The 23,165-nt window shown below is 37.3% G+C and overlaps 1 protein-coding gene across 5 annotated transcripts in view; it reads left to right on the top strand.

The window, feature by feature from the left end:
• RFX7 (regulatory factor X7) overlaps nt 1–22,788 on the top strand; it is a 128,949-nt gene extending 106,161 nt beyond the window's left edge. For 4 of the 5 annotated variants that reach the window (XM_087859180.1, XM_087859181.1, XM_087859183.1 and 1 more), the window contains 5 exons: nt 9,220–9,340; nt 10,606–10,686; nt 11,415–11,622; nt 14,835–15,130; nt 16,620–22,788. In XM_087859180.1, coding sequence (XP_087715306.1) covers nt 9,220–9,340; nt 10,606–10,686; nt 11,415–11,622; nt 14,835–15,130; nt 16,620–19,895 — 3,982 coding nt within the window. In that variant the 3' untranslated portion in view covers nt 19,896–22,788. The remainder of the gene's footprint in view (nt 1–9,219; nt 9,341–10,605; nt 10,687–11,414; nt 11,623–14,834; nt 15,131–16,619) is intronic. The other variant, XM_087859184.1, reaches the window with a different exon arrangement.
• Nucleotides 22,789–23,165: the final 377 nt, after the last annotated feature.

The following is a 23,165-nucleotide window of genomic DNA, read 5'->3' as shown; positions in this document are numbered from 1 at the left end:
AGGTCTGTGGAGCTGGTCTCAAAGAATTCAGGCTGTGGACACCACAGTCTCCCTCTGTCTTGCTCCAGCTCACCACTATCTTTCAGAAGAGAGGTTGCAGACTCATCAGGAGCCCTAATTTTTACATTTGTCACCCAAAAGACACCTCCAGATTGCTGGCTCTGATGGCCAGTGGGGCTACACTTGTAGTCCCATAGGATTATATATGTTTGCATACTTTTAAAAGCTGCTACCTGAGGATCTGGCTTCCCATTAGCTTGATTCTAGGTGTTGAAATCCTCCTTTTTGGGACACTAACAGGTCTTGGCATATACTTACCTACTGGGACCTATTAAAAATATAACAGACTACTTGGACAAGCACAAAAGTTTGAGATAGCCAAGAGGTAGGGCAGGGTTGAACAACAAGGCTCACCTACGTGAAACCACTCCTTCAAGACAGGGGGGGAGTTGGCTGTTTTATCTAATGTATAGAAACCAACACAGAGTAGAGCAAAATGAAAAAGAGGAATGTGTTCCAAATGGAAGAACAAGCTAAAACCTCAGAAAAAGAAAAACTTGAATGAAACAGACTTAAGTAATTTACCTGATAAAGAGTTGAAGTAATGGTCATAAAGATGCTCACTGAACTTGGGGGGAGAATGGATGAACATTGTGAGAACTTCAACAAAGAGATGGGAAATGTAAGAAAGTACCAAATAGAAGTAACAGAGTTGAAGAATACCATAAGCAAACTGAAAAATATACTAGAAGGGTTCAACAACAGACTAAACAAAGCAGAAGAAAAGATCAGTGAGCTTGAAGATAAGGCAATAGAACTTAATCAGAGCAGCAAATACAAAAAAGAATGAGACAGTGATACCTTAAGGGACTTACTGGACAAAATCAGTAGACTAACATTCACATCAGAGGAGTCACAGAAGAAAAGAGCTAGAAAAAGGAGAAATTTCTTATTTGAAGAAATAATGGCTGAAAACCTCCCTAACGTAAGGAGGAAACAGATACCCAGATCCTGGAAACCCAGAGAGTTCAAATTAAGATGAACTCATAGACCCACACCAAGATACATTATAATTAAATTTTTTAAAGATAAGGAGAGAATTTTTAAAGCAGCAAAAAAAAGTAACTTGTTACATACAAAGGGAACCTCCCCCACCCCATAAGGCTATCATCGGATTCATTGGCAGAAAATCTTCAGGCCAGAAGAGAGTGGCAGAATATATTCAATGTGCTAAAAGAAAAATATTTCTAACCAAAAACACCTTACTTCACAAAGTTATCATTGAAATGTGAAGGAAAGATAAAGAGATTTCCAGGAAACAAAAACTAAAGGAGTTCATCACCACTAAATCATGTTAAAGGGACTTCTTTACGTGGAAAAGAAAAGACACTAGTAACAAGAAAACATGTGAAAGGGTAAATCTCACTGGAGAGGCAAATATATACTAAAGGTAGTGAAATAATCACAAAGTTAGTGTGAAGTGTAGAAGACAAAAGTAAAAATAACTATGATTATAATAATTAAGGGATATATAAGATAGATATAAAAACATAAAACATGGAAGGGGAAGAGTAAAGATGTTGAGCTTTAAAATGTGATCAAACATAAGTTGTTTGATTACTGTAGAGATAAGTTGTTATATGTAAGCCTTCTGGTAACCACTAAGCAAAAACCTATAGTAAATACTCCTATGATAAAGAGAAAGCAGTATAAACATAGTACTAAAGAAAGCCATGAAGCCACAAAGAGCGTGAGGGAAGAAGAAAAGAACAGAGAGGAACTACAAAAACGGCCAGAAAACAATTAACAAGATGGCAGTAAGTACACACCTATCAATAATTTATTCCAGGGAATGCAAGGATGGTTTAGCGTCTGCAAATCAATCGACATGTGATATGCCACATTAACAAACTGAGGGATAAAAATCATGATTGACTCCGTAAATGCAGTATAAGCATTTGACAGAATTCAACATCCATTCATGATTAAAAACCCTCAACAAAGTGGGTATAGAAGGAACATGCCTCAACATAATAAAGGCCATATATGACAAGCTCACAGCTAACATCATACTGTAAGATCAGGAATAAGACATGTATGCCCACTCTTGGTACTTTTATTCACCATAGTATTGGAAGTCCTAGCCAGAGCAATTAGGCAAGAAAAAGAAATTAAAAGCATCCAATTTGAAAAAGAAGTAAAACAGTTTGCAGATGATGTGATATTATATATCAAAAACCCTAAAGACTCCATCGGTGAGCTGTTAGAACTAATAAACGAATTCAGTAATGTTGCAGGATATAAAATCAATACACAAAAATCTGTTGTGTTTCTATACACTAATTTACAGAAAGAACTTAAGAAAACAGTCTCATTTATGATTGTATCAGAAAGAATAAATACCTAGGAATAAATTTAGCTAAGGAGGTTGAAAGACCTGTATACTATAAACTATAAAACATTAAGGAAAAAATTAAGACACAAACAAATGGAAAGATATTCCATGCTCATGGATTGGAAGAAATAATATTATTAAAATGTCTATATCCAGAACAATCTACATATGTGATCCAATCCCTATTAAATTTCTAATGGCATTTTTCATAGAAATAGAACAAAGAATCCTAAAATTTGTATGGAACCACAAGAGATCCCAAATAGCCAAAACAGTCTTGAAAAAGAAGAACAAAGTTGAAGGCATCACACTTCCTGATTTCAAACGCTGTTAAAAGTCTAGTAATTAAAACAATATGGTATTGGCATAAAAACAGACACACAGATCAGTGGAACAGAGTAGAGAGCTCAGAAATAAACCCGTGCATATATGGGCAATTAATTTATGACAGAAGAAGCTAAGAATAGACAGTGGGGTAAGGACAGTTGGAAAACAGGACAACCACGTGCCGAAGAGTGAAACTGGACTGTTATCTTAGACCATATACAAAACCAACTCAAATTAATTAGCAGCTTGAATGTAAGACATGAAACTCCTAAAAGAAAACACAGGCAGTAAGCTCCTTGATATAGGTCTTGGTGATTTTTTTTAAAAAATCTGACACAAAAGTAAAAGCAACGAAAGGAAAAATAAACAGTCGTTTGACTACATCAAACTAAAATTCTTCTGTGCGACAGAGGAAGCTCAACATAATAAAAGGGCAACCCTACTGAATGTGAGAAAATATTTGCAAATCATATGTCTTATAAGGGGAAAATACCCAAAATATATAAAGAACTTACACAACTCAATAGCAAAAAGCAAACTGATTTTTTAAAATGGGCGGATCTAAGCAGACATTTTTCCCAAGAAGACACACAGATGGCCAACAGATACATGAGAAGTTGCTCAATATCATTAATCACCAGGGAAATGCAGATCAAAACCAAAATGAGGTCTGTCACCTCACACCTGTTAGAATGGCTGTTATCAAAAGGACAAGAAACAACAAGCATTGGTGAGGTAATGGGGAAAAAAGGGAATGTAAATTGGTGCAGGCAGCCTCTATGGAAAAAAATACAGAGATTCCTCAAAACGTTAAAAATAGAACTACTATATGATCCAGCAATTCTGCTTCTGGGTACTTAATCCAAAAATGAAAACACTAATTCAAAATGATACACGCAACCCCATGTTCATCACACTATTTACAATAGCTGAGATACAGAAACAACCTAACTGTCCATTGATGGATGAATGGCTGAAGAAATTCTGGTGTACACACACACACACACACACATACACACACACACACGAATATTATTCATCAAAGAAACAAGTGAAATCTTGCCAGTTCAGACAATATGGATGGATCTTGTAGGCATTATGCTAAGTGAAGTAAGACAAAGAAAGCCAAATACTATATGATCTCTCATGTGGAATCTAAAAAATTTAAAAAATAAATAGTTCATAGATAAAGAGAACTGACTGGTGGTCGCAAAAGGCAGGGGTTGGGGGGAGTGGGTGAAGGGGATCAAAGGTATGGATCTAGAAATCATGCATGAAGACAGTAGTATGCCATGAATTGTAGCCATCCATGGCTGACACTATGCCATTTCAGATTTTTGCTACCCAGAATATGTCTATGTTCATATAAGTAAAAGTAGTTCTAGTTTATGACATTTTATACACATGTAATGCTGTCTTCCTTGATTTTCTACCTGGTAGTGTAGGATGACCTTTTTGCATCATACTTTATAGGTAGTCATGGGCTATTGCAGCGAGACAGCCCGAGTGCATCTTAGAGACTGTTGTATCACTGTCCTCATCAATTGACATTTATTGAATTCCAGCAGTATAAATAATGCTTATACATTTTACATGTAGTGAAATTTGTGTGCATGTTTTCATATAAATTATGCTATGGCCATTTTTTTTACATCTATAAGAAAACAGGAGCTCCTATTTAATGGTTTGAGACTTAGTGTCTCAGAGGAGTATAAAAACAACTCTGCACGATAAAAAATACATATATACCTGCCTCAAGGTCACTGGGAGAATTAAATAATGTGATGCATACAGACCACTCAGAAATGTCCAGGTATGGTAAGGTAGCCTAAGGCTCTATTTTTGCCCTAGTCTTTTATGACTTCTGTTTATGTGTTTGTAACTTTAAGCAATGTTTAACTTTTACAGTTAATTTGTAAGTGGCATGAATAAACATTAAAGATTGACTTGCTACCAAAGATTTTGAGTGATGTGTTGATGATCATGTTGAGAGTTAGGCTTAATTTCAAAGTCTTGAAAGTGTACTGTAAAAAAAAGAATGTGATAAAAAAAAAACAAGAGATCTCATTTTAAGAATGACATTAGAATGTTGATTATTCTGTGAACGGGCCATTGTTCCTTCCTGTTTTTTAAGTCTTGGGTAAATATAATCTGACACTGAGTTAGGTGTTAACTGACACCGTATCTTTTTTTTTTCTTTCAAGATTTTATTTAAATTCAAGTAGTTAGCATATAGTGGAGTATTAGTTTCAGATGTAGAATTTAGTGACTCATTAGATGCCTATAACACCCAGTGCTCATTACATCACATACCTATCACCCAGTTACCCCACCCCCGTTACCTCCCCTCCAGCAACCCTCAGTTTGTTTTCTACAGTTAAGAGTCTCTTGTGGTTTGGGGCCGCCTGGGTGGCACAGCGGTTAAGCGTCTGCCTTCGGCTCAGGGCGTGATCCCGGCGTTCTGGGATTGAGCCCCACATCAGGCTCCTCCACTATGAGCCTGCTTCTTGTTCTCCCACTCCCCCTGCTTGTGTTCCCTCTCTCGCTGGCTGTCTCTATCTCTGTCGAATAAATAAATAAAATCTTAAAAAAAAAAAAAAGTCTCTTGTGGTTTGCCCCACTCTGTCTTTATCTTATTTTTTCTTCCCTTCCCCTACGTTCATCTGTTTTCTTAAATTCCATATATGTGTGAAATCAATGGTATTTGTCTTTCTCCGACTTACTTCACTTAGCATATACATTCTAGTTCCATCCACATCATTGCAAATGGCAAGATTTCATTCTTTTTGATCACTGAGTAATATTTCAGAGTGTGTGTGTGTGTGAGTGTGTATGCACACCACATCTTTGTCCATTCATCAGTTGATGGGCATTTGGGCTCTTTCCATGTTTCGGCTATTGTGGATAGTGCTGCTATAAACATTGGGGTGCATGTGCCCTTCAAATCACTATTTTTTATCCTTTGGATAAATACCTAGTGTAATTGCTGAATTGTAGCATATTTCTATTTTTAACTTTTTGAGGAACCTCCATACAGTTTTCCAGAGTGGCTACACAAGTTTGCATTCCCACCAACAGGATAAGAGGGTTCCCCTTTCTCCGCATCCTTGCCAATATCTGTTGTTTCCTGACTTGTTAATTTTAGCCGTTCTGATCATAACTGACATTATATGTTGCTTGGTCAACCTACAGTTTAAGTTTTGAACCAGGAAAACCAGTTGTAAACTAACCAAGATCTCCACATGACCTGGAATAATCTATAGCTTGTTACATAGCACTGGTTTCAAAATTATGAATAGGTAACCTAAAAATATTTCCTCAGATTAAAACAAAATCATTGAGTATCTGTATCGTCCCAGTGGAGAATGGGCTTAATAATGAAATCCTTTTTCTTTGAAAATTAGAACCACTAAAAATTGAATAGGCCATCTTACAATATAGAGCCTTATCAGGAGAAGTGTTCACATTGATGTAACCCATTATTTAGGAGTATGGCCATTTCCACGTCCGTCAGGAAGTTCAGCTGTACTGCTTCTGAAATCATTGCCAGTTCTGAGATTTCATAAAATTAAAGAAATTGGGGACCTGCTCCAGTATGGTTGCTTTTAATTTGGGACTCTGTTTTCTCTTTGACATGTAAGATGTCAAAGTATAGAATTTTGAATCATAAGCAGTTTTATTCTTAACATTGCCTACTATTTTTTTAGGAGGAATAACTTGAGCTGTTTATATGTCTACAAGGTACTTTTTATACTTATCCACTAAAGAATATATTACAGATAAGGTCGTTGTAAAAAAAAAAAAAAAAAAATCATTCTTCCAAAAGGGGGATTCTTCTCTTTTACATGTCCTTATTAAAAAAAAAAAAACAAAAAAAAAAACTTTTTTTTTTTTTTTAAGTAATCTCTACACACAATGTGGGGCTCAGACTCATGACATCAAGATCAAGAGTCACATGCTTTACCAATTGAACCCACCAGGCACCCCAGAATCCCTCTCTTTTAATGGAATAAATAAGAATCAAAAAACATTTCACATTCTGAAATCACGCTCAGGATTTAACAAGCAAATTTTGCATTTGATTCTCTTGATACTTAACTTTACCAATCTTTCAGACATCCCTTTTGCCAAAGTAAAAAATTTTGGTGTACTAGTGTAATGAAAAAACATTAAAACCTAAATCCCAGAGAGAATAGGATGGATATATTACATTTCTCATTAGACTCATTGCCCTGCTTCTCTTTATTTGGTGTCAGTTTTTTTAGGCCCATACATAGGCCAGTACTGTCATAGGAGCCCAGTGGCCAGTGTTTTCTTTATTGCCTTATGTGTTTAAAGTTTCTTGGGTTTTTTTGTTTGTTTGTTTTTTAAAGATTTTATTTATTTATTCGACAGAGATAGAGACAGCCAGCGAGAGAGGGAACACAAGCAGGGGGAGTGGGAGAGGAAGAAGCAGGCTCCCAGCGGAGGAGCCTGATGTGGGGCTCGATCCCATAACGCCGGGATCACACCCTGAGCAGAAGGCAGACGCTTAACCGCTGTGCCACCCAGGCGCCCCCCTAAAGTTTCTTGTTTTAAGTGTGACATACTTAATGTCATATTAAAACTTAATGTGACTCTTAAATCTCTTGTTCTTAATGCTGACAGTACAGTGGTGAACCAGATAGTTAGAGTCTCTGCCATGGGTGAACATACAGCCTAATGGAAGAGACAGACAAGTAAATTGGCTGTTACATAATTACTATACGTCATGAGAAGAGAAAAACAGAGTACACTGATAGGTAAATACTATGAGGGTGTCACAGGAGGGCACTGCTTTAGATAGGGTAGTTGTTAGAAACACTTCTGAAATAACATTTCAGCTGGGACTTGAAGAATAAGAAAAGTAATTTTTCCAGGTAGAGGGAACGTGTCAAGTCTCTGAGGTGCAGAACAACTTCATTTACATTTTCCTTCTCTGCTGATTTAAACCATAAAAATGACTGACTTAACTTGCTACTGAAATGGTTATGATTTGATAGAATTCATTTAAATTGTCAGCACTGGAAAATAGTCACCTCTTCACTTTGTACCTTAAACCTTGACCCCTGAATCACTCGGAGTATTACATGTAGTCTCAAGTTAAATATGACATATTTAATCTAATACTTCCTGTAAAGGAATTCTCAATACATGTTAGCTCCTTTCCTCTCTCCCCACACCCCCACCAGAAGTATGTGGAATTTGGTGTGCGTATAGGAAGGGCACAATCAAGAATAATACCGTTGTCTCCAAAACCTGTCCCTAGTGTCTCTGTTAAGGCTCCCGAGGGTCCCTACCTCCTCCTAAGCCTCACCGAATTTGACTTCTTAAATTCAGGTCATTTCAGGAATGTATTATATGATATAAATATATACTTATATATATTTCTATCACATATATAATACAATATAATATAAATATATATATAAGTATATATGATGTTTTATAATGTTTTAGCAACAGCTAGTATATTCAGCAGTCTACAAGAACTGAAGTTCCAGTTACCATTATAGCCCCAGGCCTTCCAGTTGTTTTCTTTTGTTTCTTCTTCCTAAATCTCCTTTTGGCTCCCCACTGCATGACATTATTAAGAAGCTACTCTGGTCAATGCTGAAATAAGAGGCGAGGTGGGGAAATGTGATTGGATTCCCCTGGAATTCCTCTGACTTCCTCCTTGGTGTTTCTCAGGTAGTGGTTCTCCCAAAGGCCAGCAATTACTGAGGAAGGCCTTGGTAGCCAGGATGAGATGTGGCCTTGGCTTGCCTCTGAACTGGTAGAGGAGGAATTGGCTTTTTCCCTATGACTGCAGATCGAGAGAAAAACAGAACACCTGATTCCAGTGGCGGTTAAGACTTGGCTTGTTTCCCTGTTCCCACTTGAAGTTACTGCTTTACAAAGTACTTTTTCCTGGCAATAATAGAAGTGGTGGAGGTGAAGGAAGAACACTGGACCTTTGGAATCTCTCTCTGTGCCTTCATTTTTTTCCCTTATCAGTAAAATGAGACTGTTGGTATAGATCCCTGAAGTCCCTTTTAGGCCTAATATATCATGTTTCTACTTTAAACCATACAGTTTTGTTTCTGCTGTCTGACTTGCATAATGTGCGTATATTGGAAATTATCTCAGTACATGAATTTGATACATATGTGGAAATGTAGAGCCCTACTGGTTGAGCTGAATATACTCATCTCAGAGTGCAGGGTTGGGTTCTAATTGGAAAACTTTGCACTGCATGTATCTCTTACAGTGAGTTTTTTGGATGCTCTTGAAAGCAGTGGTACTATATATCCTGAGGATGAAACAAGCTAACTAAACCTGAATTAGTCTCCAAAGAATTATGATCAGTGAAATTTGTGGTGAATGACTTGAGGATGTGGTTTCGAATTTTGGTAAAGTGGTCAAATTGTATTGCAATAGCACTGTCCTGTGTGACTCTGATTTGTGTTGCTCTAAATTGGTCCCTCCTTCTTTTGCAGGAGCTATTGTGACAATCTTGGTTACCATCCATTAAGTGCTGCTGACTTTGGAAAGATCATGAAAAATGTCTTTCCAAACATGAAGGCACGTCGTCTGGGCACAAGAGGCAAATCTAAATATCCTTCACCGGAATGGTTTTTAGTAATCACTTAGAACATCTGCTGTTGTAGTTCAACTAGCAACTATATTTAGAAGTAAATTTAAGTCAACAAGTATAAACGACTCAAAGTTCTTAGAATAACTGCAAACATTATTTTCCTGGCTATATATCAAACTGCAAGAGAAATAATAAATAGTGGTTTTAGGATTATGATAGATTTCACCATATTCTGTGACTGTAATGTGTGTTCTTAATGGCCTGATCTCCTTTTAACAATAAGAATTAACTGAGATAGGCCACAGTGCAGCTCTTGTAAATCATATCCGTAAAAGTGGAGAAAGAGGTTAGCTGTCTTCTTCCTGTAATTTAGAAACATTGGGATCTCCTTGGCAAAATATACACCATTCAGGAAAAATTCCTGTGGAACTTGTCCTGGAAGATTATATTCTCTTTAAAGTATTTTTTCAGCCAACCATTTAAAGCCTGTATTAAAATTAAAGCCAGAGCATAGGAAAGGTCCCTCTTATGACAGACATACTTAGTAGCAAACAGAAGGAAATGAAGATAAAGAATTTATTAAAGTCCTTCTGACTCTTGGAAGAAGATTATAAAATAAAGGGTCTTTATATTAGAAAAACATTTCTCCTTACTTAGCCCTTGACCTTTTTCAAAGCCCAGAAACCTGCTTCATGGAGGAGATGAGAGGAAAGGGGGAGGAAGGAGACACTGCTTTTCTAAAACAGCTTCAGGTGCTCTCTGCTCACTTGTTGCGTGACCCATCCTCATTCTCTGAGTACAAGCAAAACTGTCTTGATGGGTCTTTGGCATGTTACAGGTGATAATCCTGTGTGTTTCAGTGGAAAAAGAACTGAAAAGGTTAAAGCCCTTGTGACACTCTTAAGAGTTGTTTTTGTCCCAGTGCCCTGGGCTAAAGTTTCCCTGTGCTGTGCCAGGTTTCCATCTGGATATTCCTTTCCTCCTGACCTGTTTGTTACTGGTGGTTGGCACAGCCTTATTAGGAACATTTATTCATAAAATGTATAACAGATGAGAATCCTTTTGTTTCATTTAAGACGGTAACATTCTACAAAGACTCTTCTAGTTTCAAAAGAGTGAAAGTGTCCTGAATTTATAATATTGAGGTTTCTCTTACTGAAAAACTCTGAAAGTAGATGTTATCTCGTGCTGATTTTATTCTTATATATGGTTACTTCTCAAATGCTAATTACATATAAGCAGTTCCTTTAATTTAGAATGCTTTAGACCTTAACTGTTTATTACATATTGCTACAGTGGACTGAGGAAAAAAGCCTTTGTTCATATGCCAACACTGCCCAATCTTGATTTTCACAAAACTGGAGATGGGGTAAGAATTCTGCCTTTTCTTTTTAATAAGTAGAATTATACTTTAATATCAACATTGAAATGCATACTGCATTGTCTCATTTGGGTAAAACCAGGGACCAGGAACTATGCCTTTTACAAAATAAATGAGACAAAAAATTTAACAGTGGCTGAAAAATTTTAGCATATCTGACTTACGTCAACATGGCTCGCGAAATTAGGAGGCACATAGGCCTAACTAGAATCTAAATATATCCATGATGTATTTTGACTATATATATATATAGTCAAGAGGAAAAATTAAGTTGTGGAGTAATATAGTATGAATGTCTTTTTTTTTTTCTTTTTGATTTACTTATATATTTATCTAATACCACCTAGGTGTACAAAAGACTTGAGGTGGCCAAAAGTACAAAGAAGAGAAAATACAGCTAGTGGCATAGTTTGTTTTATTGATGTCAGAAAAGTCTTTTAGAAAGATTCCTAATATCCCTTAGCCTTCATATATGTTTCACGACCATTTCGGTGTTACAGTCCCAGTGCTCCTGGCGGCTGTGCCCTGGCCCGGTGGTGCAGGCATCGGCCTCTTATTTGCGCGGCTCTTCTATGCCCGCCAACAGGGCATTTTATACAAGTTTGACCCGACAGATCTAGATTACATCTTCTAATTAAGAATACATGTCTTCGCTGTGCTTCAGTTTATATTTCTCTGAACTTTCTAAGTTAACTTTTCCTTTTTCCTTTGTTTAGTTGGAAGGAACTGAACCTTCTGGGCAGCTTCAAAATATTGATGAGGAAGTTATCTCTTCTGCTTGCCGTCTTGTGTGTGAATGGGCCCAGAAAGTGTTAAGCCAGCCATTTGACACAGTCTTGGAATTAGCCCGCTTCCTTGTAAAAAGTCATTATATAGGCACCAAGTCGATGGCAGCTCTAACAGTAATGGCAGCAGCACCACCAGGTACAAAATTACCATTAACAAGCTAAAAAGGACAGAGGTGTTACTGCATTTTAGAGTTCGTAGCAAAAGTAGAGTTTCGCCAGAGAACTTCTTTGTCTTTTTAGTGTTTATGAGTTTACCCTCACTTCACTTAACTCTTAAGTTCAGATGGGTTTGTTGAGCCAAGAAAAATAGTGATAATTATAGTCATTTCATTATAAAGCTTAAAGCTGTAGTTTTTCTTTAGTATATTGCTCTGCTGAAACATGAAACTTTAAGATTTCCCAGTTGGTATTTCATTAATTTTTCCGGTGCTATTTTAAAATTTAAAGAATATGTGTATATGTACTTTAAATATATGTGTGTGTCTAAATTAATAAATTTTAGATAAGATTAAATTTTTAAAATGACTTGCCAGCTTCCTATTAGAAACTAATAATTATAAATAAAATGATCTTTGGATAATGTGAGAGGTACCTTAGTGTCACAGAAAGCAAACTATATGAAGCATTATTATAAAATAGCAAGAGTGATTTTTTTAAAATATACAAATGAATATTTTTGTTCAAATAAGGATTTTTTCATTTGATAGGTTTAGGAATTGACAGTATTGGAATAAACAACTCCCTCCTAAATTAGTAGCTGTGTAAAGTACCTGTTCTGTTGCAGTTTTTTAAATGTCTCATTTCAGTCATACCTTATAAACCTAAGGAAGAATAAGTAAGTTGTATTATTAGTGTAAGAAATTATAATTTCTGGGGCGCCTGGGTGGCACAGCGGTTAAGCGTCTGCCTTCGGCTCAGGGCGTGATCCCGGCGTTATGGGATCAAGCCCCACATCAGGCTCCTCCGCTATGAGCCTGCTTCTTCCTCTCCCACTCCCCCTGCTTGTGTTGCCTCTCTCGCTGGCTGTCTCTATCTCTGTCGAATAAATAAATAGAATCTTTAAAAAAAAAAAAAAAAAAAAAAAAGAAATTATAATTTCTGTGAAAAATGTATTTATGTGAAACTTGTTTTCCAGAGATGATGATTCTGATTATTAAATGTAAATAATTTAAAATCTATAATAGATTTCTCCCAGCAAGAATTATAGTTTCTTAAATAACTTCACTTTTCTTAAATAACTTCACTTTTTTTAATCTTAATAATTTTAACAATTATTTTTCTTTCCATTTTATACTTATCAGAAGCTTTACGTATTTGGGGGGTATAAAATTGTTCTATTCTTTCATCATATTGTCAGTTGAGGCCTCACTTCAGCAAAATAATCTCTTATCAAAACTTTGTCATGATTTTCTTTGTCTAGATTGTAAACTGTATGACTTAAATCTGTTCACTTACACTTACACATGAACAGAAGAGTGCTTGGGTAGCCTTATCTAGCTGGGTAGATTGCATATATTTCCTCATTTCTCCCCCCAGCAGTCCTGTGAGACAGGTGGTATTAACTTCCATTTTACAGATCAGAAAACAGGCTTACGGAGGTTAAGTAATTTGTCCATGGCCAGATAAACAGTGGGACCAGGATTTGAATTCCAGTTCATTGGTCTCAAAAGACCAGGTTAACTGCATTACATCATGCTGTCTTCTTATCTTCTGGCAAAAATGAGGTTTTAAAAGATAGGGCCTCTTCAGCTTCCTGTGTTCTCTTTCTCTTACCCCTGCTGACACCCAGATTAGTACTTGAACAAGCTGAGGACTTAGGAGGTATCATGGGAAAAGAAACATCTCCATCTTATTTTCCACATGGCTCACAAAGTCTGACTGAAAGAAGTGGTGAATGATGGGATGAATGAATTTTTAAAGCATAAGTGTAAAGAGAGGTGTGTTTTTTAAACAAAAATACTAAAAATTTCATATATAAACATTTCACTTTGTGAAAGTGTTAAGTAATTTATCAATTATATCATTACTCAAAACATTTTTAGACTTAAAATTTTGTTCTCAAACCACTGCCGTATTTTTTTTAATACCTTTGGTGATTAATCTTCATCCTTTGAAGGTGAATTTGGTTTTTTATAAATATAGTCTCCATATTAAGAACAGGTTGTGTTACAAATGTCCTTTTGTAAGTCAGCTGCTTGGAAATCATTCCTGTCCAGAAATCCTGGCAAGAGAGAGACAGCTGAGCTTTGAGCCATTGGCAGAGGCTTTCGGGTGCAGGTGCTGAGAAGCCAGAGCCCAGGCTGGGGGCCAGGAGGGAGCAGTACAGTTTGAGCTGGATTTGAAGAGAGAAAATGGTACTTAGGTGATCAAAAGGGGGTCAAAAGATGAGGGATTATTGAGGAGTGAGTGTGCGGGAAAGAGTTTAAGTCACTACTTCTCTCCTTCCTGTCCCCCCTCCGCAAGTTGTTGATGAAAAGCAGAAATTGGGCCGGGGAAAGGGTGCACCAGGAGGATGGTGTGATCCTCCCCTTTCCTCTCCACTGTTTTTACCAGCCACAGCTTCCTCTGTAATGATCATAATGCTATACCCTAAATGTGAAATGAGCTGTTTTAAAAATTGATTGTATTATATCATCAATTGTTCTTAACTTAAAATTTACCTCTTGCTTAATTTATCATTCCTTTTTTCTCAGTGTTTCTCTTATTACTGCTTTAAAAAGTTTTCTCAGTGACACTGTTTCAAAATACCTTAACCTCAGTTTTATGCAGAAGCTCTGCTTTATTACTCCTGTGTCATTACTGTAATAATTGTATAGTAGCAGTTAAAATAATACCTCTTTTTGTGAATTTCTGGTAGAATTAAACGCTTGTTTTCCCTATACACATTTTTTCTAAATATGAATGATTTCAGCAAATATTTATTGAACGCCCCTGGTGAGCTGAATATTTAAATCATGAAAATGCATGCATTTCTAATTAGAGAATTGGGGAAGGAAATTTCTGACATTTGATAAGATGTGAAACATGCTCCCTTGGTATTTATTTATCTTAATTTCTGCATGTTTATAACATAGCTACTTCTCTTTTCAAAATCTCCATCTGTTATTGCTGATGTAACTGAAATGGTCACCTGAGTTGAACCAGATATTAAGATGTCAATTAAAACCATATTGACAAATGTTTTTAAACTGAAAGTCTAACACTTAGGCTTTATAAAGAGATTGTGAGTTAAAATTTGCTGGGTTTTGGTTGCTTTGTCCAGTAGGTGGCTACATAGTCAAAGAAATTGAGTTGTGACTGCCTTCTATGAAACGGAGTATTTTAGCTTCCTTTTCTGTTTATTTTCAGGAATTAAAGGAATTACCCAGGCGTCTGCTTTTATACCTACAGCTGAGAGTAATTCTTTTCAGCCTCAAGTGAAGACTTTGCCTTCTCCTATTGATGCTAAACAGCAATTGCAACGGAAAATTCAGAAGAAGCAGCAAGAACAGAAACTGCAGTCCCCTTTGCCAGGAGAATCCTCAGGCAAAAAACCAGAAGGCGCTACAACCAATGGAGTGACTAATCTTTCTAATGGAAATCCAGCAATCCTGTCTCCTCAGCCTATTGGTATCGTTGTGGCAGCTGTCCCTAGTCCCATTCCGGTAATACCATTAAATAAATAAGCGTTAGACCTCACTGGGATGGTGGGAGATCATTTGTTTAGTTAAAAGCGACACATGAGAAGGAGGCAAGAATAGGTATAGATTCAGTTACAGATTCATTTTGTGAGCACAGATAGATTCAGCTTCAGTCAGTTGTCTTTTAAAGATTTTACTTATTTGTTTGAGAGAGAGAGCATGGACAGGGGGAGGGGCAGATGGAGAGAGAGAGAATCTCAAGCAGACTTCCTCCTCAGCATGGAGCCTGATCTGGGGCTCAATCCCACAACCCTGAGATCATGGCGTGAGCCGAGATCAAGAGTCCGACACCTAACTGACGGAGCCACCCAGGCGCCCTGTCGGTTGTTTATTATTCACAATATACGATGTTGATTTTGACAAAGCAAGCTGTAGAGTGAACACAAGTGAAAATACAGAGATTTAAGACGTGCACAGTACGCACACACAACCAGTCAGAGCTTTATGTAAGAGAGGAGTCATTTTCAGAATTGTTTCAGCCCGAGCTAAGCCAGGATGATCAAGTGCAAACTTTTTTTGGTTTAAACTTTTCTTCTTTTTAACATTCAGACGGAGCAGAGTGGTAAAGCATATTGATAGCACCTTAATATAGACCTATTGCTGTGGCTTGCTGGACATAGGACCTTGGACAAGTCTCTCAGCTGTTCTGAATCTGTTTCCTTATTAACAAACAGAGGTTATAGTCTCCTTTCCTATCTCACACAACTGAGGTTATGATGAAGGGGCTTTTAAAATGGGAGGGCATCATTCTGAAACAAAGTGGTATTTTATGTTATTGTTGATGATATCATTAAGGAGATCTTTTATCTTTGTTTTTCTTATCATTATCATCATGTCATTAAAACATGATCTACCTGGTAACCACACTCATATACTATTCACTGTAGAACAAACTTGGGGAGACAGTAGTTTTATCTGAGACTGTATCCACAGTGGTTTTTAATTACTAATGTCCAATGACATTATGACAGTCCCCCAATGAGCGAGTCACTTTCTTGGCCCAGAGGTAGATACCTTTATAGTTGCATGGTTTTTCAAGATTTTATCTTCTCTTCCTATAACCTTCTTAAAAATGATTACTTTGGCAAATATTCATCACAAATGTGAGTTTTTAGTCTTGTTATTGAAAATATCTTAATGTTTTTATAATATTTTGTAACTTAATATTTTATGACTATATTGCGCTGCATTGCAGTTTTTGTAATATTTGTGTCTGATTGTATAGAACCTGGTCTAACATATATCTGTAAATATCTAGATAGATAGATAGATAGATAGATAGATAGATAGATAGATAGATAGATAGAAAAGAACTCTTGTCTAACAGAGGAACTTTTTTTTCTTTTTAGCATTACATTTATAAAATGGCTTAATACTATACAAATATGTGAATTACTGTTTCTATCGCAGACTTGTTAAATCTGACTTTTTTTGTTTTCTACCTTTTAAACAGGTCCAGAGGACCAGGCAGTTGGTAACTTCACCAAGTCCAATGAGTTCTTCTGACGGCAAAGTTCTTCCCCTCAATGTACAGGTGGTCACTCAGCACATGCAGTCTGTGAAACAGGCACCAAAGACTCCTCAGAACGTTCCAGCCAGTCCTGGTGGGGATCGTTCTGCCCGGCACCGCTACCCTCAGATCTTACCTAAACCAGCCAACACCAGTGCACTCACCATTCGCTCCCCAACTACTGTCCTCTTTACTAGCAGTCCCATCAAAACTGCTGTTGTACCCACTTCACACATGAGTTCTCTAAATGTGGTGAAAATGACAGCAATATCCCTCACGCCCAGCAACAGTAGTGCCCCTCTTAAACATTCTGCCTCAGTAAACAGTGCTACAGGAACAACAGAAGAGTCAAGGACCATTCCACAGATCAAGAATGGTTCTGTTGTTTCGCTTCAGTCTCCTGGATCCAGGACCAGCAGCACCGGGGGAGCATCTGCTGTAGAAGTCAAAATGGAACCGGAAACATCATCAGATGAGCATCCTGTACAGTGCCAAGAGAACTCTGATGGGACTAAAGCTCCCAAAACAACACCCAGTGCCCTTTTGGGGCAGAAAAGTAATACAGATGGAATAGTGCAAAAACCTTCAAATGAAGGTGTCATTGAAGTAAAAGCAACTAAGGTCTGTGACCAGAGGACCAAATGTAAAAGTCGCTGTAATGAAACTCAGCCAGGCACTTCAACAGGCAATAATCCAAGCACTGTCACCCTCTCAGTTGCCACTCAGAACTTAACTTTCACCAGCACCAGCTCACCAGCTAATGGTGACTCAATAAATAAAGACCCTAAATTATGCACTAAAAGTCCAAGAAAGCGACTGTCTTCTGCATTGCAAGAGTCCCAGGTGCCTCCCATAAAGAAACCAATTGTGGAACAGCTTTCTGCAGTTATCATAGAAGGTCAGAAACCAGGCAGTGTTGAGAAGGACCAAAAGGTTCCACATTCAGGGAAAATAGAAAGTTCATCAGCCGGTGCTCAGATTCCTGGCAAGGTATCAATAAATGTCAATTCGCACATAGCGGCAAATCGACCCTTGAATTCTTCTGCTCTCATTGCCAGTGATTCAGCTTCAGAACAGCAAACACCATCATCATCTCCAGATATAAAAGTAAAACTTGAAGGGAATGTCTTTCTTTTGGACAGTGATTCAAAACCAGAAGGCAGCTTTAGTTCAAATGAATGGCAGCAGGTCAGTAAGGATTCTGAGTTTATATCTGCCGGCTGTGAACAACAGCAAGATATCAGTGTTATGACAATTCCTGAGCACTCTGATATCAATGACTTAGAGAAGTCTGTTTGGGAATTAGAAGGAATGCCACAGGACACATATACCCAGCAGCTGCATAGCCAGATACAAGAATCTTCTTTGAATCAAATACAAGCACAGTCTTCAGATCAGTTACCTCTACAGTCTGAACTGAAAGAGTTTGAGCCTTCTGTTTCCCAAACAAATGAAAGCTACTTTCCTTTTGATGATGAGCTGACACAGGATAGTATTGTGGAAGAGCTGGTGCTTATGGAGCAGCAGATATCAATGAACAACTCTCATTCTTACGGTAACTGTTTGGGAATGACCCTTCAGAGTCAGTCAGTAACTCCAGGAGCTCCAATGTCATCTCATGCCTCCAGTACCCACTTCTATCATCCAATCCATAGCAATGGCACTCCGATCCACACACCTACACCCACTCCTACCCCAACCCCAACCCCAACCCCAACCCCAACCCCAACATCAGAAATGATTGCTGGGTCTCAGAGTCTGTCACGGGAGAGCCCTTGCTCCAGGCTAGCCCAGACCACACCTGTGGATAGTGCTTTAGGAAGTAGCCGACACACACCCATTGGTACTCCACATTCTAACTGCAGCAGTAGTGTCCCTCCCAGCCCTGTTGAATGCAGGAATCCATTTGCATTTACCCCAATAAGCTCCAGTATGGCGTATCATGATGCCAGCATTATCTCAAGTAGTCCTGTGAAACCGATGCAAAGACCCATGGCCACACACCCTGACAAAACCAAGCTTGAATGGATGAATAATGGGTATAGTGGGGTTAGTAATTCATCAGTTTCTGGCCATGGCATTCTCCCAAGCTATCAGGAACTAGTGGAAGACCGTTTCAGGAAACCTCATGCTTTTGCTGTGCCTGGACAGTCTTACCAGTCTCAATCCAGACATCATGACACTCATTTCGGTCGTTTGACTCCTGTCTCTCCTGTGCAGCATCAAGGTGCCACTGTAAATAACACCAACAAACAGGAGGGTTTTGCAGTCCCTGCCCCTCTTGATAATAAAGGAACTAATTCATCTGCCAGCAGCAACTTCAGATGCCGGAGTGTGAGCCCTGCTGTTCATCGCCAACGTAACCTTAGTGGAAGCACCCTGTATCCAGTATCTAATATCCCCCGATCTAATGTGACCCCCTTTGGAAGTCCAGTAACCCCAGAAGTTCACGTTTTCACAAATGTTCACACAGATGCATGTGCCAACAACATAGCTCAAAGAAGCCAGTCAGTTCCATTGACAGTCATGATGCAGACAGCCTTCCCGAATGCTCTTCAGAAGCAAACAAACAGTAAAAAAATAACCAATGTTTTGTTGAGTAAACTTGATTCTGACAATGATGATGCAGTGAGAGGTTTGGGCATGAACAACCTGCCCTCCAATTACACAGCCCGGATGAATCTCACTCAGATTTTGGAAACTTCCACTGTTTTTCCTAGTGCCAATCCGCAGAATATGATCGATTCCAGCACTTCTGTTTATGAATTCCAAACACCATCTTACCTCACTAAAAGTAATAGCACCGATCAGATCAGTTTTTCTCCTGGAGATAATCAAGCACAATCAGAAATCGGAGAGCAGCAATTAGATTTCAATAGCACTGTTAAAGACCTGTTGAGTGGAGACAGCTTGCAAACCAACCAGCAGCTGGTAGGTCAGGTAGCACCTGATCTCACTAGTACTGCGTCTGATTTTTCTAGTGATATCAGGTTGTCTTCTGAGCTCTCAGGCAGCATCAACGATTTGAATACTTTAGACCCAAACCTACTGTTTGATCCAGGTCGTCAGCAGGGACAAGATGATGAAGCTACACTGGAAGAATTAAAGAATGACCCGTTATTTCAACAAATTTGCAGTGAATCCATGAGCTCTATGACTTCATCAGGTTTTGAGTGGATAGAAAGCAAGGACCATCCTACTGTTGAAATGTTGGGTTAAATAGTGTTTTATAATATGTAGCACACTGTATCTAAAGACATATGTATTGTATTTGTCTTAATGGAAGTGCCTCCCGCAGCAGAAACACTTACTATTAATTGTGACATTTTAAAAGAGTTTGCTGCAGAAGTGGTTTCTTCTTCAGTAGGAAATGGTTAGACTCGCCTCAGTTCTTAACAAGTTTCTGAAGACAGTAGGCTGTAGAAGAGCAAGTATTAGGTTTTAAACTTTGTAATGTTCCCCCATTTAATCACTTTGTTTGCTAGTAAACAATTGACTAACCAGCTTTTACAAGAGCAGTCTAGATCTTTATTTTGTGTAAGTTCATTTTAATTCATCAGTTGATCTGCACAGAATGTAGAGGAAACCATTGATTTTAGGTATAGGCTATTTTTTGTTGTTGTTGGCATTATCTTTTAGACATGAAATCATAGCTAAGGTAAACTGTAGACAAGAAGGTCTTCCTTGAAACAGGGATAATATTCAGGTTATTATCGGTATTTAGGCTTGAAGCATAGAGCTACTGTAGAATGAAAAAATCTCTGTAGGACTTTCTGGGACTTCAGTACCATTTGCACCTGCATTTTGAAGGGCTTAAATAGGAGAAAATAGTGGAAAATTAAATATTAATTTAAGGAAAGCAAAAGCTGCACTAAAATTTTTTAAAGAAAGAACTAGTAGCCATTTATATTTGTGACCTTGCATTAGTCTTATTTTAAAATTTAATTTTTAATATGGAGCCAGCACACACACAGAGACATGCATGTACGTATGCGTGCACGCACAGACACAGACACACAAGCAAATAACTCCAGATATTGCAATTTCATAGAGTAAAATACCAGCGTGTTAGAAAAATACTTTATGTTTTATTATTTGGTAGTTGAGATAGGGGAATGTAGAAGGAAAATAAAAGCATTTCCTTAGTTTCATCACAACGGCTACATGCATATATTAAAATTCTATTTAAGATTTTGTTTGAAGTTTTTAATTATAATATTCCTAAGTTTTCAATTTAGTGACTGACTCCTTCACTGCTGAATATAGTAATACAAGTTGATCATGGGATCCCTTTGAAAAACAAGTAAACCAGAGGGAGATAACATAAAAAAAACCAAACATTTCACCACCGGAGGTCTGAAGCCACGAATCTTTATGTTGCTGATAAAACAAAGGGGATATCAATAGTACTTGAAGAAGAGGAGCATTTTATTACATGCTTAATTTATTTATTGTGATAACCACATTTGCAAAAGAAGCACTCAGGATGTGTTTTAAAATGTTTCTCTGTATGGCTCCCGTTTTGTTTTATGAATAATTATTTATGAATTTCTTGTTGATACAAATCTGCTCACTAGTTGACAGCTCCATTTGAGTGAGTTGAGGATTACTCTCAAATAGATTTAAAAATTGCCATGAAGTTTTTAAAGCTGACATTAAACCATTGCCGTGCTACCTTGAACCTAGCTAGCTAAGCTTTCCTTTACCTTAATCAGTAAGCCAGTCAGAAGACTACAATCAATGAATATCTAACAAATGTGATGAAGGGTTTAATTTAATAAGGTTTCATTGTTCAATAAATTTGCAAGGTAGGGTATTAAACTTATATTTTGATAAATAAACGGTGCTAGGGTTGGCTCAGAGGTTTAGATATTGGTATGTCTTAGTTATTGGCATTTGTGTGTGTTTGCTGTTATTTTGATTTAATGATCTGTTAGATATTTTTTCCTGATGCTAGTTGTTTCTTCACTGTACATTGAGACACAGCACTACTGCACACCAAAGTATGCAATACTCAAAGGAAACTGTGTGATTTCTGTTAACAAATGATGGGAGCCTTTCTATATGAGATACTCTGAAAAGGAGATTTTGAGGCCATTCTAATCCCTTGTTTACATTATTAGCTTCCTACTAATATAAAAATAATGGAAATCTTTTTTTATAAAAATATAAAGACTGGAGGATTTTTAACCCTCTGTACAGTATTGCAGCAAACACTTTAAATTTGGTTGAATTCGTCCAGCAAACTTTCTGGGGTTCATATATTGCACTAAATTTGTTGAACCTGTGGTAGGCACATCTCTTAGGATAAATGCAACCAATACAGTCCACAGATTAAACTTTTTAAATGTGTTTCATTATGAAAAGACAAAATGTCATCAAAGTGACAGATAAAATTGTCTTATGTAGCAATGTGCATTGATCTCAATGAGATATTTCTATTTCTTATTCTCTTACATGAGAATATTACAGCAGGAAGAATTAAGTTTAGTTTGCCTCACCATGTTAATACATGATCACAAAATGTGCATGAGTGTTATTGACTTATCTTGTACAGTACTAGGTATTCCTGTAACCACTTTTTTTTTTTCTTGGCTGTATTAAAACTGGTTCAGTGTTAACCAGGCAAGCATAGTTATTCACAAGTTATTTACTTTTTTATGTTTACTAATTCTGCTTATTGTTGAATATGTTCTTTTCTCAAATTATTTTCATTGTTTTCATGTTTAAAACATTTTTCATACTGTTTATCATGATAAGACTTCATGAAGTAAATAATTTTGCATATAATTGCAATAAGCACTGACTTTTGAACTGAAAAGAAGGAAAGTTTTGTGTTTTTTTTTTTTGTGCAGTGCATCTGAGGTTCATATAATAGTCTTGTACTATAATGTGCTTTACTACACCATAAATGACAAAAAACAAGCCCTGTTTCATGTTTTCATTTAGTGCAAAAAGTCAGATTTCCCCAGTGTTTTGTTGTCTGTTGTACCTGCTGAAACTACGGTAGTTGAATATTGCAGTAGCATTTCAGTTCTCTTTTTTTATTGAAAGTGCTCAAAAATTGTTTTTTAAATGTTTTCAAAAACAATTAAAAACATTTTATATTAAACTGACTGGGTCTTAAGGTGATTTGTGGGATTTATCTTATATAGGCAGTGTGCCATTTTCAAACAGACCTGATGCCATTCTTCCTTAGATCTCATGAACTTCATAGAAATGGATAAAAATCAGCACAAGGCGGAACAGTGCTGCTAATCTGCTCTCTCCTGTTAATCCAGAAGGACACACAGATCTTATTTTATTCATCAGAACTCTGCTGTTCTCGTAGGATGTATTACCGATGAGTGGAACACAGCATGGAGCTTTATGTTGTCCAGAAAAAATCTTGGCTTTTGCATACTCACATAATGTTGGCTTTCAAGTTCTAGTCTGTGGAGTACCTGGATATGTATGTGTTTTGAAGCTTTGGATAGAAAAATGACAGGA

The sequence above is a fragment of the Ursus americanus genome, chromosome 36 (genome assembly GCF_024610735.1).
Source record: "Ursus americanus isolate L20-20 chromosome 36, mUrsAme1.1.p, whole genome shotgun sequence".
Lineage (NCBI taxonomy): Eukaryota > Metazoa > Chordata > Mammalia > Carnivora > Ursidae > Ursus > Ursus americanus.
Note: the sequence above shows the minus strand (reverse complement) of the source record. Positions and strands in the feature narration are given on the sequence as shown.